We start from the raw sequence: 24,784 nt of genomic DNA, 5'->3' as shown, positions 1-24,784 counted from the left end.
CCTTTATCCAAACTTGAACTCCAAGATGACAGAATCTACCACGTTGTTTTATTCATTTTTTAAAAAATATATTTTTAGTGATTTCAGAGAGAAAGGGAGAGGGAGAGATTTAAGAATCAATGATGACAGAGAATCATTGATCGGCTCCCTCCTGCACAACCCCCTCCTGGGGATCAACCCCGCCACTCGGGCATGAGCCCTTGATCAGAATCCAACCTGGGACCCCCAGTCCACAGGCAGACACTCTATCCACTGAGCCAAAGGGCCAGGGCACACGTTGTTCTTTTCAATGGGGGGTGGGGAGTGGGGTGGCGGGAGAAGGAGGAAGTGCAGAAGGGAAGAAAGTGGGTTAAGTAACGGAGGTTGTTTTACTGTCTTGCTGTGTCAGACGTTCAGCTATCTTTGTGTTTTTTTGTGTGTGTGTGTTTTTAAGTTCCAGTTCTTTTTTTAAAAAAGTATATTTTATTGATTTTTTTTACAGAGTGGAAGGGAGAGGGATAGAGAGTTAGAAACATGGATGAGAGAGAAACATCGATCAGCTGCCTCCTGCACACTACTCCCTACTGGGGATGTGACCGCAACCAAGGTACATGCCCTTGACCGGAATCGAACCCGGGACCCTTCAGTCCGCAGGCCTATGTTCTAATCCACTGAGCCAAACCGGTTAGAGCCATCTTTGTGTTTTTGCGTGACAAAGCCAGACTCTCACAAGACTCTTAGCCAAGGAGCAAGGCGGTGGTGGGTGGGTGGGAAGAATATGCGTAATCCATGGCATGGTGCCAGCCTGCGGCTGGGGCCGGGGCCGGGGCCGGGGCCGGGGAGGCTGGAAGGGGTCAATGGAGGAAAAGGGGACATCTGTGTTACTTCCAACAAAGAAGATTTTAAAAAAAGACAAAACCTGGCCGGTCTGTTCAAAAGCAACCCCCACCCCCACGCGCGCCCCAACACCAAGTGCTTAGCCCCGCCCCCAAGAAGCCGCCCGGGAGGCGTGGGCAGGGGCGGCGCGCGCTCCCGGCCGGGCTTATAGGGCACCGGAAGGCGCGGGCCGGCGATCGCGCTGCCTCTCCGGCCCCAGCCCGCAGGCCCGCGGCCCCGGCGCGACGCCCGCACTCGGGAGCCTCTCGGGGTCGTGCCGCGCGCCCGCGTCGCATCCGGTGGTTACCGGCCGGCCGGCGATGGCCGCCGCGGGGGGCGCCCGGCTTCTGCGCGCCTCCTCCGCAGCCCTGGGCGGCGCGGCCCGGCGGTGGCTGCTCGTCGCTGGAGCTCGCGTGGGAGCCGGCAGCCTCCCGGGGAGCCGGGCGCCGGGCGGGAGCGCCGAGCCGGGCCTGGGCGGCGGCGCGGCGAGGCGGCCGCTGAGCCTGTCGGCCCCGGCGCGTGGCAGGTGAGGCGCGGGCCGGCGCGCGCGGGGTCGGGGTTCCTTTCCCGGGGGCGGCCCGGCCCGACATCTGGCTCCGCTTCTTCCCTCGGGCGCCGGGCACCGGCTCCGAACGGCCCGCGGGCTCCCCGCGGCCCTGACTTGGCTCCGTTCCTTCCCGAGCCCCAGACGCCTGGCAGGAGACGGGGACCGGGACCCCGGTTTCCCTTTCCGGGCCCGCCCGTGCCCGCGGGGAGCCGGGCGCTTGGCGGCTGCTGGTTGGCTGGGACTAACCTTTGCTCTGCCAGGAGCCGCGGTGACCTTCGCGAGGTGCACCCCGTGGCGAGCCGGGCCGGCAGGGCTCGACGGGCCTTTCTCCTGCGGTGTGAGGACGTTCTGCCTCCAGATCCATGTCGGAACGTCCACTTGTCGGGGAACATCCACCCCGTGCCCGGGCTCCCGCCGTCTCCCAGCCGATGCCGCGCCGAAAGCCTTGCGCGGAGCGATGATTCGGGTTGTGCAGCGACTTTGCCGCTCCCCGTCCGCTTCTGCAATCTCGACGCGTCTCCGCGCCCCCAGTTGTATGTAAATGGAGGAGAGCAATGGTGCAGGTCGCACAGGGTTACTTGGGGGAATACATGAGAGAATGCAGGAAAGACAGGTCGCCTCCTGGCAGCAGCTCAGGCCTGCAGTGTTTTATGTTTTCGTTTTGTTTTGAGTTTAAAGTGAAAAAAAAGTTCATTAGTGAAGCGGTGAGATAGAGTATGGCTACTCCACAGGCAGGGCAGCTGGAGTGTTGTTTTGTAGTAAATGTCGAAAGAGATGTGAAAAAATTTCCCCAGAATGTATTGGTGCTTTGTATTCTCAGGCATATTTGCTTTTCAAAGGCACGATCTCCTTAGTTAGAGCTAAGAGGTGCTCATTTCAGCGTACAGGACCGTGATGGGACCCTGCAGGATGCAGAATGCTCTCTGATCCCCTGCTGGCAGGTAGCAGGCAGCTAGACCCGGAGGGAGGGAGGAACTGTTGGATTTGTCTTCTGCCTTTTCTCTTCTTGAGGAGGTACCTGAGAAGAGGGTGTAGGACTTATTCGCCTTTTCTCCTTAATCTTATTCTATAGCGGGTGCTCGGTAAATGTGCTGCATGAACTGTTAGGGGAGTAACGGAGAAGGCGAGCCGGATTCTTTTGTCCCTCTATTCCCTACACGTCCCTGCTTTTGACCTCCCTCCCAGCACATGCCTTGTTTTCTACAGTGGACACTTTCTTGAAAAATTATATAAATTGGGACATGTATGGAACATGCTTGTGTAATGAGTATTTACAGGGACATAAATGCTTTTGTAAATAGGGATGATCTCCCCCGAACTGAATGTTTGGATTATGAAGTTGTCTTAAAGGGACGCACGTTTATTCTGTTCCCTCACAGTCCTGCTTTTCTATTGAGGTCTTGTGGCCTTGTGCTTCCTATCACAGACTTTGGAGCTACAGCTAATATGATCTGAGAGTTGATCAGCACTAACCACATGTGGCTGTTTAAAATAAAGTTAAATAAAATTAATCAGTTTCCCAGTTGAACTTTTCTAAAAAAAAATGTTTTTCTTTTAAGAATTGATTTTAGAGAGAGAGGAAGGGAGAGGGAGAGAGAAACATCAAAGGGCTGCCTACTGGGGATCGAGCCTGAAACCCCAGCATGTGCCTTTAAAAAAAAAAATATATATATATATTTTACTGATTTTTTACAGAGAGGAAGGGAGAGAGATAGAGAGTTAGAAACATCGATGAGAGAGAAACATCGATCAGCTGCCTCCTGCACACCTCCCACTGGGGATGTGCCCGCAACCCAGGTAACATGCCCCTGACTGGAATCGAACCTGGGACCCTTCAGTCCGCAGGCCGACGCTCTATCCACTGAGCCAAACCAGTCAGGGCCCCAGCATGTGCCTTGACTGGGTGTGGAACCCAGTGACCTTTGGGTGCATGGGATGATGCCCAACCAACTGAGCCACACCTGCCAGGGCCCCAGTTGAATTTTTAAGAATCAGTAGCAAGTAGCTGCTGTATAGAACATCACAGGTGTAGAACACACAAAGGTTGATTGGACAGAGCAGTCTAGAAGTTGTCATTCTGACTTGGAAGTTTAACATTTTAGATAAGCTATCAGTAATTGAGAGTCGAAAATTCCTTTAACTCCAATATACCCTGACACAATACTTTATATTCTGTAGTGATTTAAGTTGCAAAGAGCTTTCCATATATTATTTCACTTGACTCTTAAAAAATCTTGGGAGGTTAGATAAAGGAAAATAAAAATTCCATAGCAAGCTGCTGGCAAAGCTAGGACTAAAATTCATTCAGTTTTTGTTTTGTTTTTTGAGCACCATAGTAGTTGGTAATTCTTTAGCCCATGGGGTCGTTTGGAGGAGTTAAGGTGGCTCAGGAAGTAGGGAGCCCTAGGTGGGTGCCCTTTTCTTGGACCAATGGTCCCAGGCTACTCTCTATGGTGAAAGAGTGGGCATCAGCAGCTTAACTCCCCTCTCCGAACAGCAGCACAGCAGCCCCTGACAACTATCTGGTTGAGCAGAATAAATGGCAGTGAGTAAAGGGTAACAAGTGAAGAACATAGTGTTTTTTGTGTTGTTGGCTGATTAATTGATGAAAGAAAATTTGGAAAGACAATTATTTCCCAGTGTATGAAATCTTCCTTTTTGGGAATAGCTCAAAGCTTCTTGCTAGTTCTTAGAATTGAGGGAGAAATCCACGAAACCCACCAACACCAATTATTAATAGTGAATGGATAGGGTTACTTGGGTATCAAGTACGTGCGTAATGCTTCAAGGAAACAGAGTTCCCGTAAACTTTCTCTCCTTGATTCTCTCAGCAGCTTGGGGAAGTCACTGTGGCTTCCGATGGTCCTCTAATTCGTATGTGTCAGAACCAGGGCTGGAATCTACATCTGATTCTTACATTCCATACTTTTCAACTCTAGAATTACCTTCCTGCTCCCTCTCCTGTCCTCTGGTAAACCTATTCATACTCTTACTCTGCAGTCTTTGTGTGAGGCTGTACATATATAGCAGCAGCTCAGGCTTCTTAGCAGCACGAGGACTGAGACTTTAAAAGTTATTAATCAGTGTTTGTTGAGCTCTACTCTGTGTTACGTATTTTGCGTATGTTGTTAACCCACGTTTACAGAGGAGTCTGATGTAGAAGAGAGTTCAGATTCCTTTGCTGTAACTCGGCTCTAGAGTGCCCTAGAAGAACAGCAGCCCTAAAACCTTTGCCTGTGGTAGTGAGTGCAAATGATGGAATTCTGTCTGTCATACTTTTACGAGGCATTTGTGGATGTCAGATCTCTAGACTGCCCTGCTGGGCTCAGATCCATCTGGCTTCTCGACATTATCATCTACTTTTTTCTATTATTAAATTGAACAGGTCTAAACTCAAACTCGTTTCCATCTTCCCCAAAGCTCCATCTCCCCATCTGTTAACCCTACCTTAAACTGTACCCCCTAATTGCCCGAGCTGGAAACTTCAACATTCTTTCTTTCCTCTCTCTCTCAGTCCATCTTATATTGATGGCTACCAGAACCTTTTAATTCTACCCCCTGAATATCTAAGGCAATGTCTCCTATATCCTTGCTTAGTTTGTGCTCTTTTAATAACTTACAAAGTGGTCTCCCTGCCTCCAGAGTATCTTTATTCTCAGCCATTGTACTTGGAAAATCAAGAATAATATTCAGAATACTTAATTTTAAAGCATTTTTTTTTTTTGCTATGAAAAAAAAAGTTGGAGTACACAAGCCCTTTTGAGAGACTTTCACATATCCTAATATATATAAAGAGGTAGGTGCCTTCATGACCGAACGGGCAACTGGTCACTATGAAGTGATGGAGCACCTCTCAGTCCCCCCTCTCCCCCAATCCCCGAGCCACTCACCATGAGGGGGGGCTGGTGGTGGGGTGGGACTGGAAACTGTTGAGCGGTGGTGGCGGGCTGCTTTGCGGGGTGGCCGTGAGCTTAGTGGAGCAGTCACTTGGGCAGCAGCAAGTTTCGCGAAGCAGTCGTGGGGCAGGGGAGTTTCCAGAGCAGTCGCGGGGTGGGGGGGAGAGGGAAGTTTCTCGGAGCGTCCAGCAGTGAGCTTCACAGGGTGGCAGCAAGTTTCACGGAGCAGTTGAGGGGGGGGGAGCCTTGCGGAGCAGCCCCGGGGCTCGAGGAGCGTCCTGGGGTGGGGAGCTTCATGTAGTGTTGCAGGCCAGCAGAGACCATGTGACAGAGGCCAGGCTAGGCCTAGGGACCCTAACTGCGCACAATTTCGTGCGCGCTGGGCCTCTAGTCTATATATATAAAAGCCTAAGCCATCAGCTAACTGGCTGGTAGCTGTGACGTGCACTGACCACCAGAGGGCAGATGCTTAATGCAGGAGCGGAAACCACAGGCATGGAAACATGGAACAGAGTGATGAATCTCAGGGAAGGAGGGAGAGGGGAGGGCGGGAAGAGATTAACCAAAGATCTTATATGCTGCATACTAGAGGCCCGTGCACCGGTGGGGTTCCTTAGCCTGGCCTTTGGGGATTGGGCCAAAACTGGCTTCCCTACATCCCCTGAGGGGTCCCGGATTGCGAGAGGGCACAGACCAGGCCTCTAGTATTTTATATAATTTTTAATTAATGGAATCCTCTTTTTTCAGTGTTGGAATATTAGGGAGGCCATTATCTGATAGGAACTTCAGTTGCCTCATTTGTGAGGATTTGATAAATTGGGAGATATTTATAACTCTGGAATTATTTAATTCTAGGTTTTACTTATATTCGTCTTCTTTGATATGGACTATTACCATCTGCTGGCAGTAGTGAAAATTGCAATTAATTATTTTAAGCTGAAGTACATCTTTTCAATTGTGAGGTAAAAATTATAATGACCAATGGTGGAGGATAAGGATCTAGTTACTTATATAATTTCTTTTCCCAAATTTTGTTTTGATGTTTGTGAGAAGGGAAAAAATTTTTAAGTTAGCTGGCTGATAGATAATATAATGTCCTATAATAAAGCACTTAAGGGAGTATATTTATCTTCCCACAGATTCAAACAAACAATATTTTCTAGTCCCTTTGATTTTTGAGCACACAGTGTAGACCAGAGTGAGATGTTCAAATACTCAGGAAACTATCAGACGGCTGCCTTTAAGCACAGTACCCGCCAGACACATGCATAATTGCCTATTGACGGCAGGGTGCTTTGCTTTCCCAAAGCTCACCACAACAGTGGTCTAGTCTTTAGGGGCACGTTCATAGAGATTGTTTTTCAGAGAGCTGTGTGAGAGCAAAATAGACTTTCATGATAATGATTGCTAGATGTTTTGACATGACTGTGACTCATAACCATGACCACTCGGGAGACACAATGCATAGGGAAGTACATGGCCTAGTTTTCATTTCCTTTCAGGCAGTAGAGCTCTCCTGGTAGCTGGACAGATAGATATGCCTTTTTGGTATTTATGGTATTTTCTTCCCAAATGAACTTTGGAAAGAAAAGAAAATTCTGTAAAAGAGCACATTTGCTTGCATATGCATACACACACACACACACACACACACACACACCACTGTTTCTTTGACCCTACAAGTTTTTTTTTTAATTTGACCTTACCAGTTCTTAAAACAGTTATTTTAAAGTATTTTTTGAAAATAATTAATAAAGAACTGCTTCCTTTTTCAGCTCAGAAGATAAAATAACAGTCCACTTTTTAAACCGTGACGGTGAAATACTAACAACCAAAGGAAAAATCGGTGACTCTCTGCTAGATGTTGTGATTGAAAATAATCTAGATATTGATGGTTTTGGTGAGTATGGAAGAGTCCTTAAAATTTATAAGTGAAACTATTGAATAGGTTTCAACACTGTTCTTTTGAAAAATTTTAACTTATACCATACAGAGTAAAATATTAAAATTCAGGATATATTAGTGTTATATTCTCATTTTGAAAGAATAAGTAATACTGTATTTCTATTCTTTTTGCATTTGATTAGCTTTATACCTCAAAATCTGTCACCTCATTACCTTATTATTTACCTGTGTTATGCAAATCCAGGAAATAGCTAGTGGAGTTGAAAAATAACAGGTTAGAGATAATAAATGTCATATTACAAGAGGTAATTAAAATAGTTTTAACTTAGCCTGGAAAGTTAGCTTACCTTTCCAGGAAGGGAAATTTATCTACCTCTTATCAGGGGACAAAGTGTTTTTATGGAGAAAGGGTTATTTCTAGAGTTTAGACTTCTGACCGTAGTCCTTAAGCACTCACACAAGCCACACCCCAGATGCTGCCAGGGAAAGCTGCTAGCACTCGTCAGTTCTGCTCAAGCACTCTAGTGATGGTTCTCGAAGAGGGTTCCCTTGGTTATTGGCATCAGGTCATGTGGGAATGCAGATTCTCAGGCCCTGCTCCAGGTCTTCTGAGTCAGAAAGTCTGGGTTAGGGCCCTGTGTGTTTTCACAAGCCCTCCATGTCACTTTGATGCATGTTTAAGTTTGTGAACCATTGGCCTGAAATAAGGTCCAATGAGCATATCTGACTATGCTTCTGTCAGGGCACAGTTCACATCGCACTTTTGAGAACCATTTCTGCATCAGAGTTATTTCTCTTTTCCTTATTTCCCTGTGATCCGTGAAATCCACCTCCCTGTGAATGCTCACCACGGCTTCCTTGTTAGAGAGAATGCCCCTGTCCCTGACTGGGTTGTGAGCTCTTGGAAGACTGTCCTCACTCAGGTGACTTCACAGAGTGTACTTTCCAGAGGTGGCACTGAGTATTTATGCTGCATTTTTAAATCTGATATTTGTTTAGTCCAGGGGTGGGCAAACTTTTTGACTCGAGGGCCACAATGGGTTCTTAAACTGGACCGGAGGGCCGGAACAAAAGCATGGATGGAGTGTTTGTGTGAACTAATATAAATTCAAAGTTAAACATCATTACATAAAAGGGTATGGTCTTTTTTTTTTTTTTTTTTTTAGTTTTATTCATTTCAAATGGGCCGGATCATGGCTGGTCAGTTTCAGGATTAATTAGAACAACTACCAGTTGAGCGCATACTGTATGTTATCAATGATTGTAACAACTCTAAGGGCTAAATTTTTTAAAAAAACTTTTACTTTATAGATGAAGAAACTAAGGTTCAGAGAAGTTAACATTCCCTGGGTTGTACAAGTGAGAGGGCTAAGATTCAAACCGAAGTCTCTAATTCTTTATGCCTTTTTCTCTAAGAAGCATCTTTTGTGCATGAACTATTTTAGAAATTAGGTGATGTAATAGTTGATATAGTACCAATCTTAAGGAGTTTTTAGTCTAAGGAAGTGGTTCTTGTCTGGGATGGAGTTAGAATCTACAGAACTTTGAAAAGTGCAGACATCATTTGTGTTCCACCCTAGATGGTGCAGGAAGAGAGGAGAGTTTTGCCAGTATGTATTTTTTTAAAATATGTTTTTATTGATTTCAGAGAGGAAGGGAGAGGGAGAGAGAGATAGAAACATCAGTGATCAGAGAGAATCTTTGATCAACTGCCTCTTGCATGCTCCCTACTGGGGATTGAGCCCACAACACAGGCATGTGGCCTGACCAGGAATCAAACTGTGACCTCCTGGTTCATAAGTCGATGCTCAACCACTGAGCCACCCCAGCCGGGCCTTGCAGATATGTTTTTAAAATGCTCTACATGATTCAGATGCATACCATGGGTAAGAATGACTTATGTATATAAAGACCTCAGTGATAATTTATGTATAGCATGAGTTCTATAAAATTTATTAATAATTGATTTCCATTGTATGAGTTCATATTTAGCTACACTTTTAACTAAACTTAGTTTTTCTGAATTATTTTTTCACAAATGAAAAGTAGTACATAGCATAGCAATGGAGAATAGACTGGAATCAGGTAGGTTATGGTTCATAATCCTCAGGACGACAATAGCTGTAAAAAAGCAAGTACTTAAAATAAAACCTAGCTATTATGAATTACATAGCTATTATTAATAACATAGGTTCACTTTTCATTATAGACTGTGGTTTATAAACTAACACTTTCCTTTACAAGCCATGAGCCCTGGAGCAAGCCACCTTAATATCTTTAAGTCTCAGTTTCCTCTTCTGTAAAATAGGATTCTGATAGTTCTAACCTCATGGGATATTGGAAGTAGAGTGCTTAGCGCAGTGCCCACTGTGTAAGAATGGTCAGATTTGTGGCATTTTAACTTGGCCTATTCAGTCTTTAGCAGTTTGATGAGGATTCTGCATTCCCTTAAGCAAACTTAGCAGAGAGGCTTTAAAGATCAAGGATCCTAACAAGTCCAGAATTTTGTCATGTAACTATAAACTTGAGATAAGCTAATCCAGGTTCACAGAAGATAAGACTTAAGCCTAAATCATTTTCTTGAATAAAGCTGAAAAGAAGAGATCAAGAAGCCTGAAATGCTATTCTTATAAAGAAGAGGTTATTGTAATAACATGGGGGCAGCTATTTCATTAATTCCTAAAGCCAAATACAGGAGACCCTTTAAGTATTGCCCTTGTCATAAGTCATACTCACAGAGGATCACCATGTCAAAGGAGGCTGACCAAGTACCAAGTCTGTTTACAGTTTCTCCCTGAGTGATCTCATCCTCAGGTGATGAGATAATCAGGTGATCTCATAATCTCCCTGAGTGACCTTAAATCCCATCTAGATGCCCATGAAGTTAAATTTACATTGTTGGCTCGGACATCCCCGCTGAGCCTTGGACTACAGATCCAATGTCCTCCTTTACATGTTTTCTTGGAAGTTGCACAGATATTTTAAAGTCAATATTTAAACAGGCCTCGATTCCCCCAACTGAAACCTGCCCTTCCGCAAGTCTTTTCTGTCAGTAATGAGCATCTCTCAGCTGCTGAAACCTGAAAACAGCGTCTTTTATTCTTCCTTCTCCCCCATCACCTACCTCCATTCCCACAGCAGCTCCTGTCAGTTGCGCCTCCAAAGCATGTTTCCTATTTACTTATTGAGAAGCAGGAAACTTTTTAAAAAATATATTTTTATTGATTTCAGAGAGGAAGGGAGAGAGAGATAGAAACATCAATGATGAAAGAGAATCACTGATCGGCTGCCTCCTGCACGCCCCCCACTGGGGATTGAGCCCGCAACCCGGACATGTGCCCACGACTGGAATCGAACCTGGGACCCTTCAGTCTGCAGGGCGATGCTCTGTCCACTGAGCCAAACCAGCTAGGGTGCATGTTTCCTATTTAAAGTGTGTCCTGTTCTCTCATCCCCGCAGTCACTGCTTGGGGCTGCCCAGTCACTGTATACCTGTAACTGCTGATCTGCTTCTGCTCTGAGCCCCGCAATTGGGGTAATCTATCATAATACACGACAGACATGTCCCCTGATTAAAAATGGTGAATAAGTTCCCATTTCACTTAGGATAAAATGCACACTCCTTACCCTAGCCCAGTGGTCGGCAAACTGCAGCCCCTTGAGTGTGGCTCTTCCACAAAATACCACGTGCAGGTGCGCACGTACAGTGCGATTGAAACTTCGTGGCCACACTCAAGGGGCCAAAGAGCCGCATGTGGCTCACGAGCCGCAGTTTGCCGACCACTGCCCTAGCCTAAAGGGTTCTGCATTGTTTGGCCCCATCTGCAACCCCTCCACCTCGTTTATACTCATTCTGTTTCTCACTTTGGCCATGCTGGCCTTTTCTCAAGAGCTGAACTCACCCATTATCTTTGAGACTTTGTATACACTTCACAATTTTTCCTGCTTGGGGCACTTCCCCAATCCGCATCCTGAAAATCCTGTATCTGTCTAGTCTCTACTTATTTTATTGTTATTATTTTTTTGTTAATTCTCACCTAAGGATATTTTTTCTATTGATTTTATAGAGAGAGTGGAAGGGAGGGTAGAGACACAGAGAGAGAAACATCCATGTGAGAGACACACACCGATTGGTTGCCTCCCACACGCACCCCGACTGGGGCTGGGGATGGAGCCTGCAACCAAGATACATGGCCTTGACGGAATCGAACCCAGAACCCTTTAGTCTGCAGGCCAATGCTCTAACCACTGAGCAAACTGACTAGGGCTAGTCTCACTTTATGTTTCTTCCTTAGTGAGGCTTTGTCTCATTGTCCAATTCCAAGTAGGGTTTCTCTTATTAGCCTGAAACCATTTTTCTCCATTACAGCATCCTGTTCATTCTTTCATAGCATTTATCACCAGCCATTAGTTATATATTTCTTTATGTGTGCATCTTTCTCCCAAGAGACTGCAGTGAAGGATAAAATCATTCCTGTTTTATCCCTTATTGTATATTAAGTGAAATAATGAATGGGTAAATGAGTAAAAAGGAACAATTAGAAATTTTGGAAGCAACACAAATTTATAAGCATTCTTATTTTCAACTTGATGATCTAAGTTTTCAAAGTGTATTGTAATATTCTGTCACTAGGGGGCAGTAATAGCTCTCTGATCAAATTTACTTAGTTATTATCTCAGACCATTTTTTTCCTTTACATTACCTATATTCTTTATGTCTGTTTTGAGAAAAATTATTCATATTGGGAAATCCTGATAATGTTTATATAAATCTATATTTATTACTATCATATTTATTGACTTCTTATTGTATAATGTATTTCTGGCTATGCTAGATCAAACTTTTGTTTATTCTCACCTGAGGGTATGTTTTTATTGATTTTGTTTTATTATGTTTTTAAATCCTCACCAGAAGATATGCTTATTGATTTTATTTATTTATTCATTCATTCATTCATTCATTTTTTTTTTTTTTTTTTTGGCTTACTGATTTTAGAGAGAGGGGAAAGGAGAGAGGGGGAGAGAAACATCGATGTGAAAGAGAACATAGGTTGGTTGCCTTTCATATGTGCCCTGACCAGGGATTGAACCTGCAACCTTTCAGTATACAGGACGATGTTCCATCCAACCGAGCCACACCGGCTGAAAGCTGACAGCCACCAGTACTGCTCTGGGACTGTGTTTAAGCATAGACCCATAACTTTTGTTGCATTTTCAGTCCCCATCTCTCCACATGTCATTATATTAGTGTACTCCTATTCTGGTCAGCTACCAGTTTTAGAGTGAAGACTCTGTAGTGGTTGTTACTTTGGTATCCCTTTTCCTTTTATATATTGCCTCCCATTGTTTGTTTTGTAGAGTGTTTTTTTTTCCCTGTGTTTGTGATAAGAATAAAAACAATAGATATTCCCCAGCTTATGAATAGATTTTATTCTCCAAGTCCATATTCAGGTCAACTAACTAGCATTTGGAATTAGTTTTTCCCATTAGAAAACATTTTTAGGCCAACCCTAAAGAATTTATTTTTTCATAACTATTTAATCACCATTTACAGTCTGGTTTCTATGAGAAAATGCATTGCAACTTCTAATGTCAGGTCAAGAACACCGTAACTTACTGGGCATACTCACCACACACACACACACACACACACACACACACACTCACACACACTCACATTCTCTCTACCTCTACCTCTATCTCTACCTCTACCTCTACCTCCTTCTCTAGCTTCCGCTCTACCTCTTTCTCTATCTCTCTGTATCTATCTCTATCTCTATCTCTATCTCTCCATAATATACATACCCCCCACACTATAGGGACTCATTTTTCCATTCTGCACCTTATTCTGGTAGTGGGAATATATGCATGACTAGTTTTATGCCATTGTTGTTGGAAAATATAATAGTTATGATTTCAATCTTAAAATTTTTTTCCCTTTTTTTCTCCCCTTTTTCCCCCCATTGACTCCCTCCATCCCCCACCCCCAGGCCTGCACCGCCCTATTGTCTGTGTCCATGGGTTATGCATATATGATACAAGTTCTTTGATTGATCACCTTCCACTGACCCACCCTTCCCCGCCTTCCCTCCAAGATTCCCCACTCTGTTCCGTGCTTCCATGTCTCTGGATCCACTCCATTCATGTTTATTTTGTTAATTAGATTCCACATATGAGTGAGATTATGTGATACTTGTCTTTTTCTGACTGGCTCATTTTGCTTAGCATAATACTCTTCAGGTCCCTCCATGCTGTCTCAGAGGGTAAGGGATCTTTCTTTTTTTACTGCTGCGTAGTATTCTATGGTATAAATGTGCCACAGCTTTTTTATCCACTCATCTACAGATGGGCACTTGAGCTGTTTTCAGATCTTAGCTATTGTAAGTTGTGCTGCTATGAACATAGGGGTGCATATATTCTTTCTGATTGGTGTTTCGGGTTTCTTACGAGATATTCCTAGAAGTGGGATCACTGGGTCAAATGGGAGTTCCATCTTTAATTTTTTGAGGAAACTCCGTACTGTTTACCACAGTGGCTGCACCAGTCTGCATTCCCACCAGCAGTGTACTAGGGTTCCCTTTTCTCTACATCTTTGCCTGCACTTGTCATTTGTTGATTTGTTGATGATAGCCATTCTGACAGGTGTGAGGTGATACCTTATTGTCATTTTAATTTGCATCTCTCTGATGATCAGTGACTTTAAGCATTTTTTCATATGTTTCTTGGCCATCTGTATGTCCTGGCCAGTGTGGCTCGGTTGGTTAGAGCATCCATACACTGAAAGGTGGCAGGTTCGATTCCTGATCAGGGCACAACTAGGTTGGGGTGAGTGCAGGAAATAACCATTCTCTCTCTCTCGTCTTCCTCTTTCTCTAAAATCAATAAAAGTTTTAAGAAATATTTTTTCCTAAATATTTTCTTTAGAGACATGTCTTCAGTGTTTTTTTTTTTTTTAAATATATTTTATTGATTTTTTACAGAGAGGAAGGGAGAGAGATAGAGAGTCAGAAACATCGATGAGAGAGAAACATCGACCAGCTGCCTCCTGCACATCTCCCACTGGGGATGCGCCCGCAACCCAGGCACATGCCCTTGACCGGAATCAAACCCGGGACCCCTCAGTCCGCAGGCCGACGCTCTATCCACTGAGCCAAACCGGTTTCGGCTCTTCAGTGTTCTTTAAAATGCTTATTTTTTTATAGAACATATAGGTTAAATCTTAAAAACACTTTTTTTTTTAAAAAATATATTTTATTGATTTCTTACAGAGAGGAAGGGAGAGGGATAGAGAGTTAGAAACATCGATGAGAGAGAAACATCGATCAGCTGCCTCCTGCACACCTCCTACTGGGGATGTGTCCGCAACCCAGGTACATGCCCTTGACCGGAATCGAACCCGGGACCCCTCAGTCCGCAGGCCGATGCTCTATCCACCGAGCCAAACCGGCTTCGGCTTAAAAACACTTTTAAAAAGACTCATATTATCTTACTATTTTGGGGTTTTGTAGGATTGTCTATTTCTTCTCATAAGTACCATGGGGTCTTGTAAATCTTTGCTGTAATTTTTTTTCTATAGTAGTACTTGCTCCACAATATGACATTATACTTCCCTGGTCCAGTGTTAGCCATCTTATACAAGCTGAGTTGATTTCACTCTGAGTCTTAAAGTTTCTTTTATATTTGAGTTTCTTCCTGGTGTGATGAATAAGAAGAACATACTTGGTCACAACGTGTGGTGGAAAAGTTTGAAAGGGACTATATAGTAAGGAGGGATCATGAATGTGACACATTTATTTAAATAATAAACATGGGACTAGAATGTGTAGTAGGAACTTTGCATGTAGGAACCAAAAGTTAACCTTCTGTATATGCTCAACATTTGTCAAATTCTTATTAGAATACTCTCTTCAGCTCTGAACTTGACAACTTAAGCAAGATGTGGAAACAATTGGCAATAAAAGTATATTAGAGAATGAAAAAACCTTTAAGAGAAGGTTGGAAGAATTGAAGTTTCCTAGGGAAGAGAGAGCTTAAAGCGTATGAAGAGCTGGTTGGATGGCAACTCTGCATGTCATCTGACCAGGTGGTACAAAAAGGAATGTCCTGAATTTTTCTGGAAGGATTTATGGGCATATGAACTTTTCTCTCCATTGCAGGATGATTGAGAACATATTGTATGCGCTCTCTCTTTCCTTTATCTTTCCTGATGTCACACTGTTCTGGTTCTCTGTCTACCATTTGAGACGTTTTGTTTTGACTGCCTTTCTAGGAAGGGTCTCGCCTTGGCTCTCTGCCTTTCTGATCCTTCCTTTCCTCTTTTCCTTCTCCCCCATGGTGAAACCTTATGGCTTTTGCTTCTGCCTTTTTTTAAAAAATCTTAAATCCATCCTTTACACACAAGCAGCAGTGAGATCTCCCCAAAATGAAGTTCCCAGGTCACTTTCCTGCTCGGAATCCTTTAGCAGCCTTTGGTAACCTATAGCAGAGGTTTACAACCCGTCCCTCCAGGGGCTGGATCTGGGAGAGGAGTGACGTGTTCACAACCCCCTGGCTAGTGCATCCCTGCAGCAACTCCCCATGAAAGACGGTTACTGAGCCTGTGTTCCCCACCAAGTACGCCCGGAAACAAGGTGGAGAATACGGGCTTATAGAGCAAGGTCAGGCGCCTGAGGGAACTTGGTCCCCTGCCTCTGCAGCCCCACCCACCTCACCCTGCCCTAGACTGTGAGTTTGTTTTCCTTGCATCTTCTATTATACTTGGCTTGCAGGACTCAGGATTTGTTATTTTAATAACAAATCTGAAGAAAGTTGCTGGGAATATTTTGTGAGGATTGTTGCACTTACATTTTGAAGACAAAAGGAGGCTGGATTTCCTGATTTTGGGCCTGCAGTATTTCCAGAGGGATTTGCTATTTTAGTTTTGGGTTTGTCTGTATTGGGTATTGGTAACATAAAAACAGAAATCAAGATAAGTATATATTTATTGAATACTAGGGGATAAATTCATTAAGAGTAGTGATACTTCTCTATGGAGTCGTAAGATACTAGAGCCAGCAGGCCCTTAGAGGTTATCGTGCTCGATCTCTTATTATACAGATGAGAAGAAAACAGGTCTGAGAGGCTTGCCCAGGACACAGCAGACAGTGTGGTAGGTCCATCTAGATCAGTGGTTCCCAACCTTTTTTGGCCATGCCCCACCTAAGCATCTCTAAAATCCTGATGCCCCCCTGCCCTCCCCCCACGTGACATATAATTCTTATTCAAAAAGTGAACTTCTATTCATGTGGAGGAAGCCTAAAAGGCTGTTAACTTGGTCTAAACAAGCTTCCAAAGAACATGGCATCCATGAAAGAGGAAAATAAAAGAACAAAAGGACAGCTGAAGTACGAGGAAGAAACCACTAAGAAAATGTTAAAAAAAATATGAAGTGATATGAAAAAATAGCAAATAAAGTTTTCAAACATATAATGGAGAACTGAAATGCATAAATATGTCACAATATATTTATATACTGTATATGAAGCCCCTAGAACCATAAGAAATGCAAAAAATTCACTGTTAATAACTCATTCTCGAATTGCTCCCCTTAAAAATCAAATTGCCCCCCCTGTGGGGCATGTGCCCCACGTTGGGAACCACTGATTTAGAGCCTGGCCCTGCTGCACTACACTCGTTCTCTTTTTATTGCAGGGGTTTTTGAAATGTGTGTGTGTGTGTGTTTACTTTTTTTAAGTAGAGAAAGCCCTTTTCTTTTTATGTAAAGTATATCCATTTACCTCTTGTTTGAAATATTTCAAATTTACACAAAAACAGGAAACTAAGCTACTTGTTCAAGTAACTAATTGGTGTGTATCTATATTTGTGTAGTATACTGTATATGTGTATATTTACATTATATCTAATATTTAAGTAAGGGACTTAGATTATTGCGTGGAAGGATCTAGTTGTCTCAGCATTGGGCAGCTTAGATGAAAGTCACCACTCATCTCTAACAGGTAGCATGACCTTAGTGAATTTATTTAACTTCTCGGGTTTAGTTCTCATTATGTTTATAAAGAGAAAGTTAAATTACTCCAAGGTTTCTTATAACTTTCAAATAATGCTAATTACCAACACTTGCACAGTGTTTACTGTCTACAAGTCGTGCTTTCAAGTACATATGCCAAGCACACACTCATATGTAATCCTCACAACTACATGAGGTATTGGTGCAGATACACTATTGAGGAAACGGAGGCATGGAGGGAGGCTGGCTCTAGGGCCCACAGGCATGACTCCTCTACTTCACTGTATGTTCTCTCTCTTAGTCTTGTTACTTCTTTGAATTAGATTTTATGAAAATGAACATTTAAGGAAGCCTCTCTTGTTTTTTTTAAGATAACAAAATATGAGTAACAAATGTTTAAATTATGAGGGAACCATTCTTAGTAAAATGATCTGTTCACTCGGGAAAATTAAGGTTACTAGATATTGATAGTAGTTCTTCTTACATGTTCTGTGTGTTGTTTATTGACCAAAAGAGAATCTAAATCAAACTTAAGTAACTCCTAGGAGTCTCTAATTTTCAAAGTTGTTATGGTTTTTATTGTTATTTATTAAATAGCTCATTTATTTATTTACTCATTTAAGAGAGAGGAAGGGAGAGGGAGAGTGAAAAATATTGATGTGAGAGAGATACATTGCTTGGTTGCCTCCCCTCTACACCCTGACCAGGGATCAAACCCACAACCTGGGTATGTGCCCTGACCAGGAATCAAACCCTTTGGCGCATGAGCCAACGCTCAACCAAGAGAGCCACATCACTTTTTAAAAATTAGTATTAACAAACAAGCTGGAAAACTATTTTTGATGTAGAATTTAACGAGAACACAATTCTGCACCATTCTGTTTTGGCAGATAGTCTTGGCTGCCATAGTTTAAGAGCCCAACCAGGCTGAGGGAAGGGATGCAGAACTCATACAAGAAAAATTTGGAAGACTTGGGTGTGCCCAGCCTGGCGAAGGAACAACAATCTCAAATATATGTAAAGCATTGTTTAAAAGAAGGATTCACTAAATAGTTAATAAAATTTTCATATAAACAGAGCAGAAAAGAGGTTGCCAGGGGCTAGAGGTGAGGGAAATAGGGAGAGGTTGATGAAAAGGTGCAAACTTTCAGCTATAAGAAGAATAAAGTCTGAGGAGCTAAATATAACATGGTGACTACAGTTGATAACACTGTGTTGTATACTTGACATTTGCTAAGAGACTATAACTTACATGTTTTCACAAGAGTTTTATATGTTTAGAATGGATATGTTAACTGGGTGAGAGGCATACTTTTACAATATATATGTATATCAAATCACCACAATGCACATTTTAAACTTCTTACAATTTTATTTGTTAAGTATGTCTCAGTAAAGCTGGGAAAAAAAGGATCGGACTCCACGGGATAGGACTGGACCAGTAGGTGTAAGAGTTCCAGACCAGCTCAGCAGAAGCCAAGTGCAAAATTGTCTGGCTTATGCAGCTGTGGATTTCTTTCCCAGGAGGTTTTCAGGGAAAGGTTGGGTAACCCCTGGAAGAGGATATGCAAAGAGGTTCAGTCATAGTTGGGTTGAACCAGGTGAGGTCTCAGTTCCCCTTTCACAGTACCTGGCAACTAGGCACTCAGCAAATAACAGGCAGGAGAAATAGCTCATTATTTAAAACCAGTTTCACTCTTAAAGTGAACTTACTTGATTTCTGTCCTGATCACAAGGAAGGACTGAGAGGGAATATGTACCATTACTTAGCTGTAGGTTTGCTTGCTAGTTCCTCTTATTTACCATAGGGCTTCACAGATTGTGTTGAGCTCTTCAGAACTTTTAAAAATAATATGTGAATGTGATTTCAGATTGTGTGTGTGGGGGTGGGGGCTTGTCCCTAATTTCCATTATTATTCAGAATAAAGTCTTAATTATGGATGCTAATGCTGATCTAAAATATAGAAATAATTAACTTTAATTCAAACCCAGTTTGAATTGTGTTTAATGTAGAGCAGAGTAAGTTCAATTCTGTTGCTTTTGTAGGCGCATGTGAGGGAACCTTGGCTTGCTCTACCTGCCACCTCATCTTTGAAAAGCACATATACGACAAATTGGAAGCAATCACTGATGAGGAGAATGACATGCTTGATCTGGCGTACGGGCTAACAGATAGGTAAGATTTAGGGCCTCTTCAGTTGTACTGATAGTCTGGGAAAATAAAGGTTTTACTAGTTCACATAAGTGTAAGGCCAGACCTGTGTGTGTAATAGTGATCTTTCTGTGTAGATAACAGTTAAAAACTTTGAATATAAAATGTGACATTTCTCTTTGTTTCCACTATTCCACAGTTTAGCTCTTACGAAACTTTTCTTTTTTATAAAAGGAAAAAAATAAATGTTATTTAGTCTATTTTTATTCCAGGGATTACTATTTGCCACAATTTAGTGAATTGGGATTAAATTTAATGCTTTTTATGGTATCATCGAAGGATAGATTTGATAATTGAATGAAATTATAATGGAAAGTTTTACCTACTTGAGAACAGAATTTTTAAAGATACTTAATATATAATAGTAATTATGTTAAGATGAAGTTCCACTTCTAAGTGTACATTAAACTACATCAGTCAGGTTATTCTTGTTATTAATTAATAGGTAGAATTACTCTTAAAATTGGTAACATCTAAAGTAGCAAGTGAGTGGTATCAAGTGATGCCTTATTCTTTTTTAAAAAATCTTTATTGTTGAAAGTATTACAAATGTCCCCCCCCCCCATTGACCCCTTCTAGCCCACACCCACCCTCCACTCCTCCCCACCCCAGACCACCCTATTGTCTGTGTCCATGGGTTATGCATATATACATACAAGTTCTTTGGTTAATCTCTACCCTTCCACCCACCCACCCCCACCTTCCCTCTCAGATTCAACAGTCTGTTCCATGCTTCTTTGTCTCTGGATCTGTTTTGTTCAACAGTTTATTTTGTTCATTAGATTCCACATATGAGTGAGATCATGTGATACTTGTCTTTCTCTCACTGTGATGCCTTATTCTTAAACATTACCTGATATTTTGGTTGGAGCCAGGAAAAGTAACTAGTTGATTTACTGTGTAAGGGGCAAAATAATGAGGGCTTATGTGATGTTGGCTTTGGTGTTTACCTGTAATTTGGTGACCCTAATGTAAAATAATAATAAAAAATTAAAAATAAGAGTAATAATAATAGCTTTATTTCAGGTGTATTATGTAACTACAGTTTTGTTAGATTCTTAGCAAACTACCTTTTTTTTAAAAAATATATTTTATTGATTTTTTACAGAGAGGAAGGGAGAGAGATAGAGAGTTAGAAACATCGATGAGAGAGAAACATCGACCAGCTGCCTCTTGCACATCTCCCACTGGGGATGTGCCCGCAACCCAGGTACATGCCCTTGACCGGAATCGAACCTGGGACCTTTCAGTCCGCAGGCCGACGCTCTATCCACTGAGCCAAACTGGTTTCGGCATTAGCAAACTATCTTATCTAAAAACATAAATTTTCTTATCCTCACAAAAATGTTTAGAGCACATTCTAAACCCCATCTCCCCTGAACAGATGTAAGTACTTTCTCCTCACACCTTTTGGCTTTTACTCTCTATGGCATTTGCCACAAGCTCATATGTTATACTAGTAGCCCTGCCCACAAATTCATGCACCAGTAGCTCGCTGCCGCCCTCCTGTAGCTCTCTGCCTGCTGCCCCGCACCCCCCAACCCCCCATAGCTTGCTGCCCTGCCCTCTCCTGTAGCTCTCCACTGCCCCACCCTCCTGCTGATCTGTGATCCGGTCGTTACACGGTCAGTCGTTACGTAACGACCATTTCCATATTACATCTTTATTATATAGGATTATCTGCAAATATGCCTCATCTCTTCTATTTGATTGAAAGTTCGCTCTTTAATACTGATATTCGCAACTAATCCTCCACATAGTCCAGAGGAGCGTGTTTATTATCCATCTTTAGGATGAGATTAGGAAATGAGTGTTTGGGGAGGGGCATTAAGAAAGTGTACACGCTGCGTTCAGGCTAGATTCTGGACCACTGGTGTGTTTGGCTCTCAGGTTCTAACCCACTGCTGCCTCCTATTGCATCCCTGGGCGCCCAGCGTGTAAGAGGTGTTCAAACTATTGAAGTGAGTTGCTGCTCTTTGTGCCCCCACTGATATTTAGTGCTGTGCCTTGAGATGCTCTGTGAGTGTCTGATGAATGTGCTAATGAAACCAAGACTTCCACATCACATTCCATCAAACTGAAGACAATTGGATTGTAAGACTGGCATTTATTTTTGTTTGCCACTAAGAAAGAAAAGAGCACTGCTAGTAAAAATATGGCACAAAGTTATCACTTAACCTATTTTGTGCAGAGTAAAATAGCTATTTTGAATTACCTAGACATACATTTGTACATCATTGTTAAAAAAGGAAAATATAAATAAAATCGGTAGTAATTCTGAAAAAGGGAAGAAAATGGGATTATAATTATTCTTCCAATGACAAATAATTGCTTTATGAATATCAATTTACACATTTATGAATATCAAGTTTACACTCTGCTGTGTTTCTGTATTAATTTTTTCTTCTGTAATCCTTTTGCACTTATTTCCGGAGGTCCCTATGGGAGGAGGAGATATTGTAGAAAGCTTTATTTTTGTGGAATTGCACCCCTGAGTTTCCAAGGTCCCATTTCCCTTTGTCCTGCCAGGAAAAAAGTCCCATTTTATTTTCAGCAAGGCTAAGTTCAAAGCCAGTGTCGAGTTTTTGTTTCCTGTTGGAGCAGTGTCCAGTCCAGCATCGGGCTAGCTTAGTTGGTGTTTCTAGCTGCAGTCCATTAGTTCTTTGCATGCGGGGTCTTCAGGGCCACATGGCTATGGAGGGAACACAGGTGAATGAGACTCCTTTGTCTGCGGGATTATGTATTCCCAGATTTTTGTGGGTTTGCATTGGCCCTGCCCCCTTTAGCTAATGATCTCTGTTCTCAGGTTTGACTGACAGGCATCTTCCCTATGTCATCCTGACTCACTGTGCATGCACCCATCTTCCCTTTGTCCAGTCCCTTTCCCCCAGTGGTCTGCAGGGGATGGGCTGGTGGTTCCCTGGGGAGTGTGAAATTGCAGCTTCCTGGTGAAGCTGCCCAGATGACATGCCTATAATGTTTGGCCTCCCCTTTGCTCCTTTCCTATTATTAATAACTAGCTAATCACAATGGTATAATTTTGACTGGTAGTTGAATTCAACATATGTAGTAGTAACATACCTTCTGTAACTCACTTGAAGAGGCACCTATATGAATATTGTGACCAAGTTTGCAGCACTGATGTGACTGCCACCTCCCAGTGTAGCAGTGATTGTTAGATGCCTTTAATTTTAAGATTTAACTGGATTTTAGAGATGTTAAAAATGTGGGGAAAATATATATTTGATAATTGATGACTTATATGTGTGTTTATTCCAAATTTCTTGTTTTAAAGACTTTCTTTATAGTCTGTATGGTTTTAAATATCTGGGAATTGATTAATCATTTTCTTGGCATTGCTAAAATCTCAGTTCTCTTCTCCACTGTTGTGCCTTCTGATTATTTCATTGCTTGTCAGTCCTTTCACCAAAAAGCAGTAGTATTGGTGAAACAATTAGTAGATGATGGAGACTAAAGACTAAAATGAAGCCATGGTCCACTAGGCCTTTAGTTTTTTATGATCACATTTTGTTACCTTCTTGTTGAGAGTTGAATATGTTTTTCAACTTAAAAGAAATGTAAAAATTAAATAAATTCTTAATTTTTTTTGAGTAAGAAAATGTTCTATACAACTGCATTGTTTTATGAATAACACCTACTTAATACTAAACCATACCTCCCCCTTTTTTATACAGATCTCGGTTGGGCTGCCAAATCTGTTTGACAAAGTCTATGGACAATATGACTGTTCAAGTACCAGATGCCATGTCTGATGCCAGACAATCCATCGATATGGGCAAGAACTCCTAAGATAGAATAAATGGGAATATTTTCACAAAATGTTACCTATTTTTATAATTATTATTCTTAATTAAATGAGAGCATGGATGAATGAGTTTACTATGATGACCTGCTTTACTACTTTAATTCACCTTGTATAATTACTGAATTTTGTAGTCCGAACGTATGCAATCTTTGTTTTGTTTAAATTATAAAAAGCAAATCAAATATTAGAAAACATATGATAAAATGGCACATATTTTACCTTATGTTTGTTTAGCAACTTTAGCAAAATGTTTTCATATAAATTCTATGCCTATTTGCCTATAAAGTAGGTTTAAAAAGGCACTATCCCTGTGAGATGCGGGTGAAGGCAGAGATCCAAGAGTGAATTAGAAAATCTGTACCAGAATTCACATCCTGTTACTACAAATTTTACAAATTTAATGTTTAGGCTGAAACTGGAGAAACTATGAATATCTTATTTATAGTGGTAATTAGTGTAAATGTGAATGGAAAAAAACCTGTTGCTTTGTTCACTGATTAATTTCAAAGACAGTTGTAACCTTATAAATAAATATTTCAAAATTTTATTCAGTGAAAAGTGTAAGTCTGAGCATAGACAATGTAACTCTGTCAAATAAGTCTGGTCTCAACCTTTTAAGAAGGGCTAGTTTACTGTTGTTTTGTTTTTTGAAAGAAGTTGGGACTAAACTGGAGGAATGAACAAAAAATTAGGTGTCTTTATTTTTTTCTGTCCTAAGCAGAATGGTACGTCTTTATAATATTTAAAAAATAATGCTGATCCATAAATCTCTGCCTGTAACAAAATAGAGATCTTCTGGGTTAGGTTTTCTCTGTCCTGAGCTGCAGAAGGAAATGAGCAGACTCACACACTGCATAGCTGCGCAGGGGTGAGCCCCTTCCACCAGGACAGAGCTGCGCGGTGTGCAGTGAACTCGGCAGCGTGCATCGTCCCGGAGATGCGTCCCGGAGATGCAGGGAATGGCTCGATCACCACAGATGACCAGTTACGCATAGCAAACATTTATATCTCTATCTTTACTCCAAGTACCCTGGTAAATGATATAAAAGGGTATGCAGTGTCTCTTGTAAATATAATAAAACATCAACTAGCTTGGACTAGTCATGGGGAAGGGCAGAACAAATAAAAGGAAGAAGTGAACTACAAGACCCTTGAGTTAGCTGCAGGCACATCTGTGCAGTTTGATCATTTGCACAGATATTTGTTTTTTTTTTTTTTTTTTTTTTTCAGATATTTGTTAAATGCAGTAATTGACAACATTTTGTTGTGTCCATTGGGGAATACAGAGGTGAAAAAGATAAGGATGCCCTCAGGAGCTCACCTTTTATTAGGAAAAGATAAAATACATGGATGCACAAATAATTTGCTTGAACTTAGCCAACCATATTTGTCAAATAGAATACTTAAAGCTAACATGTAAAAAAATGATTAGGAAGAATTTAGGGGAATGTTCATTTGACATTTTATAACTATCGAGTGTCTTCTATGTGGAGAGCACTTTATGAAGTACTTTAAAATAATTTGTTAATTAGCTACA

The 24,784-nt window shown here is 41.8% G+C and overlaps 1 protein-coding gene across 1 annotated transcript; it reads left to right on the top strand.

Moving 5' to 3' along the window:
* Positions 1-1,082: 1,082 nt before the first annotated feature.
* On the top strand, positions 1,083-23,794 carry FDX1 (ferredoxin 1). The gene is made up of 4 exons (XM_070425955.1): positions 1,083-1,381; positions 7,074-7,198; positions 19,256-19,385; positions 23,117-23,794. Exons 1-4 carry the CDS (start codon positions 1,176-1,178, stop codon positions 23,229-23,231), a joined length of 576 nt encoding a protein of 191 aa, XP_070282056.1. The 5' UTR covers positions 1,083-1,175; the 3' UTR covers positions 23,232-23,794.
* The last annotated feature ends 990 nt before the right edge of the window (positions 23,795-24,784 follow it).

The sequence above is a fragment of the Myotis yumanensis genome, unplaced genomic scaffold, assembly GCF_028538775.1.
Source record: "Myotis yumanensis isolate MYYU_CA2020_CCGP unplaced genomic scaffold, mMyoYum1.0.hap1 SCAF_10, whole genome shotgun sequence".
NCBI classification, from domain to species: Eukaryota; Metazoa; Chordata; class Mammalia; order Chiroptera; family Vespertilionidae; genus Myotis; species Myotis yumanensis.
This window is presented reverse-complemented; position numbering and strand designations above follow the sequence as displayed.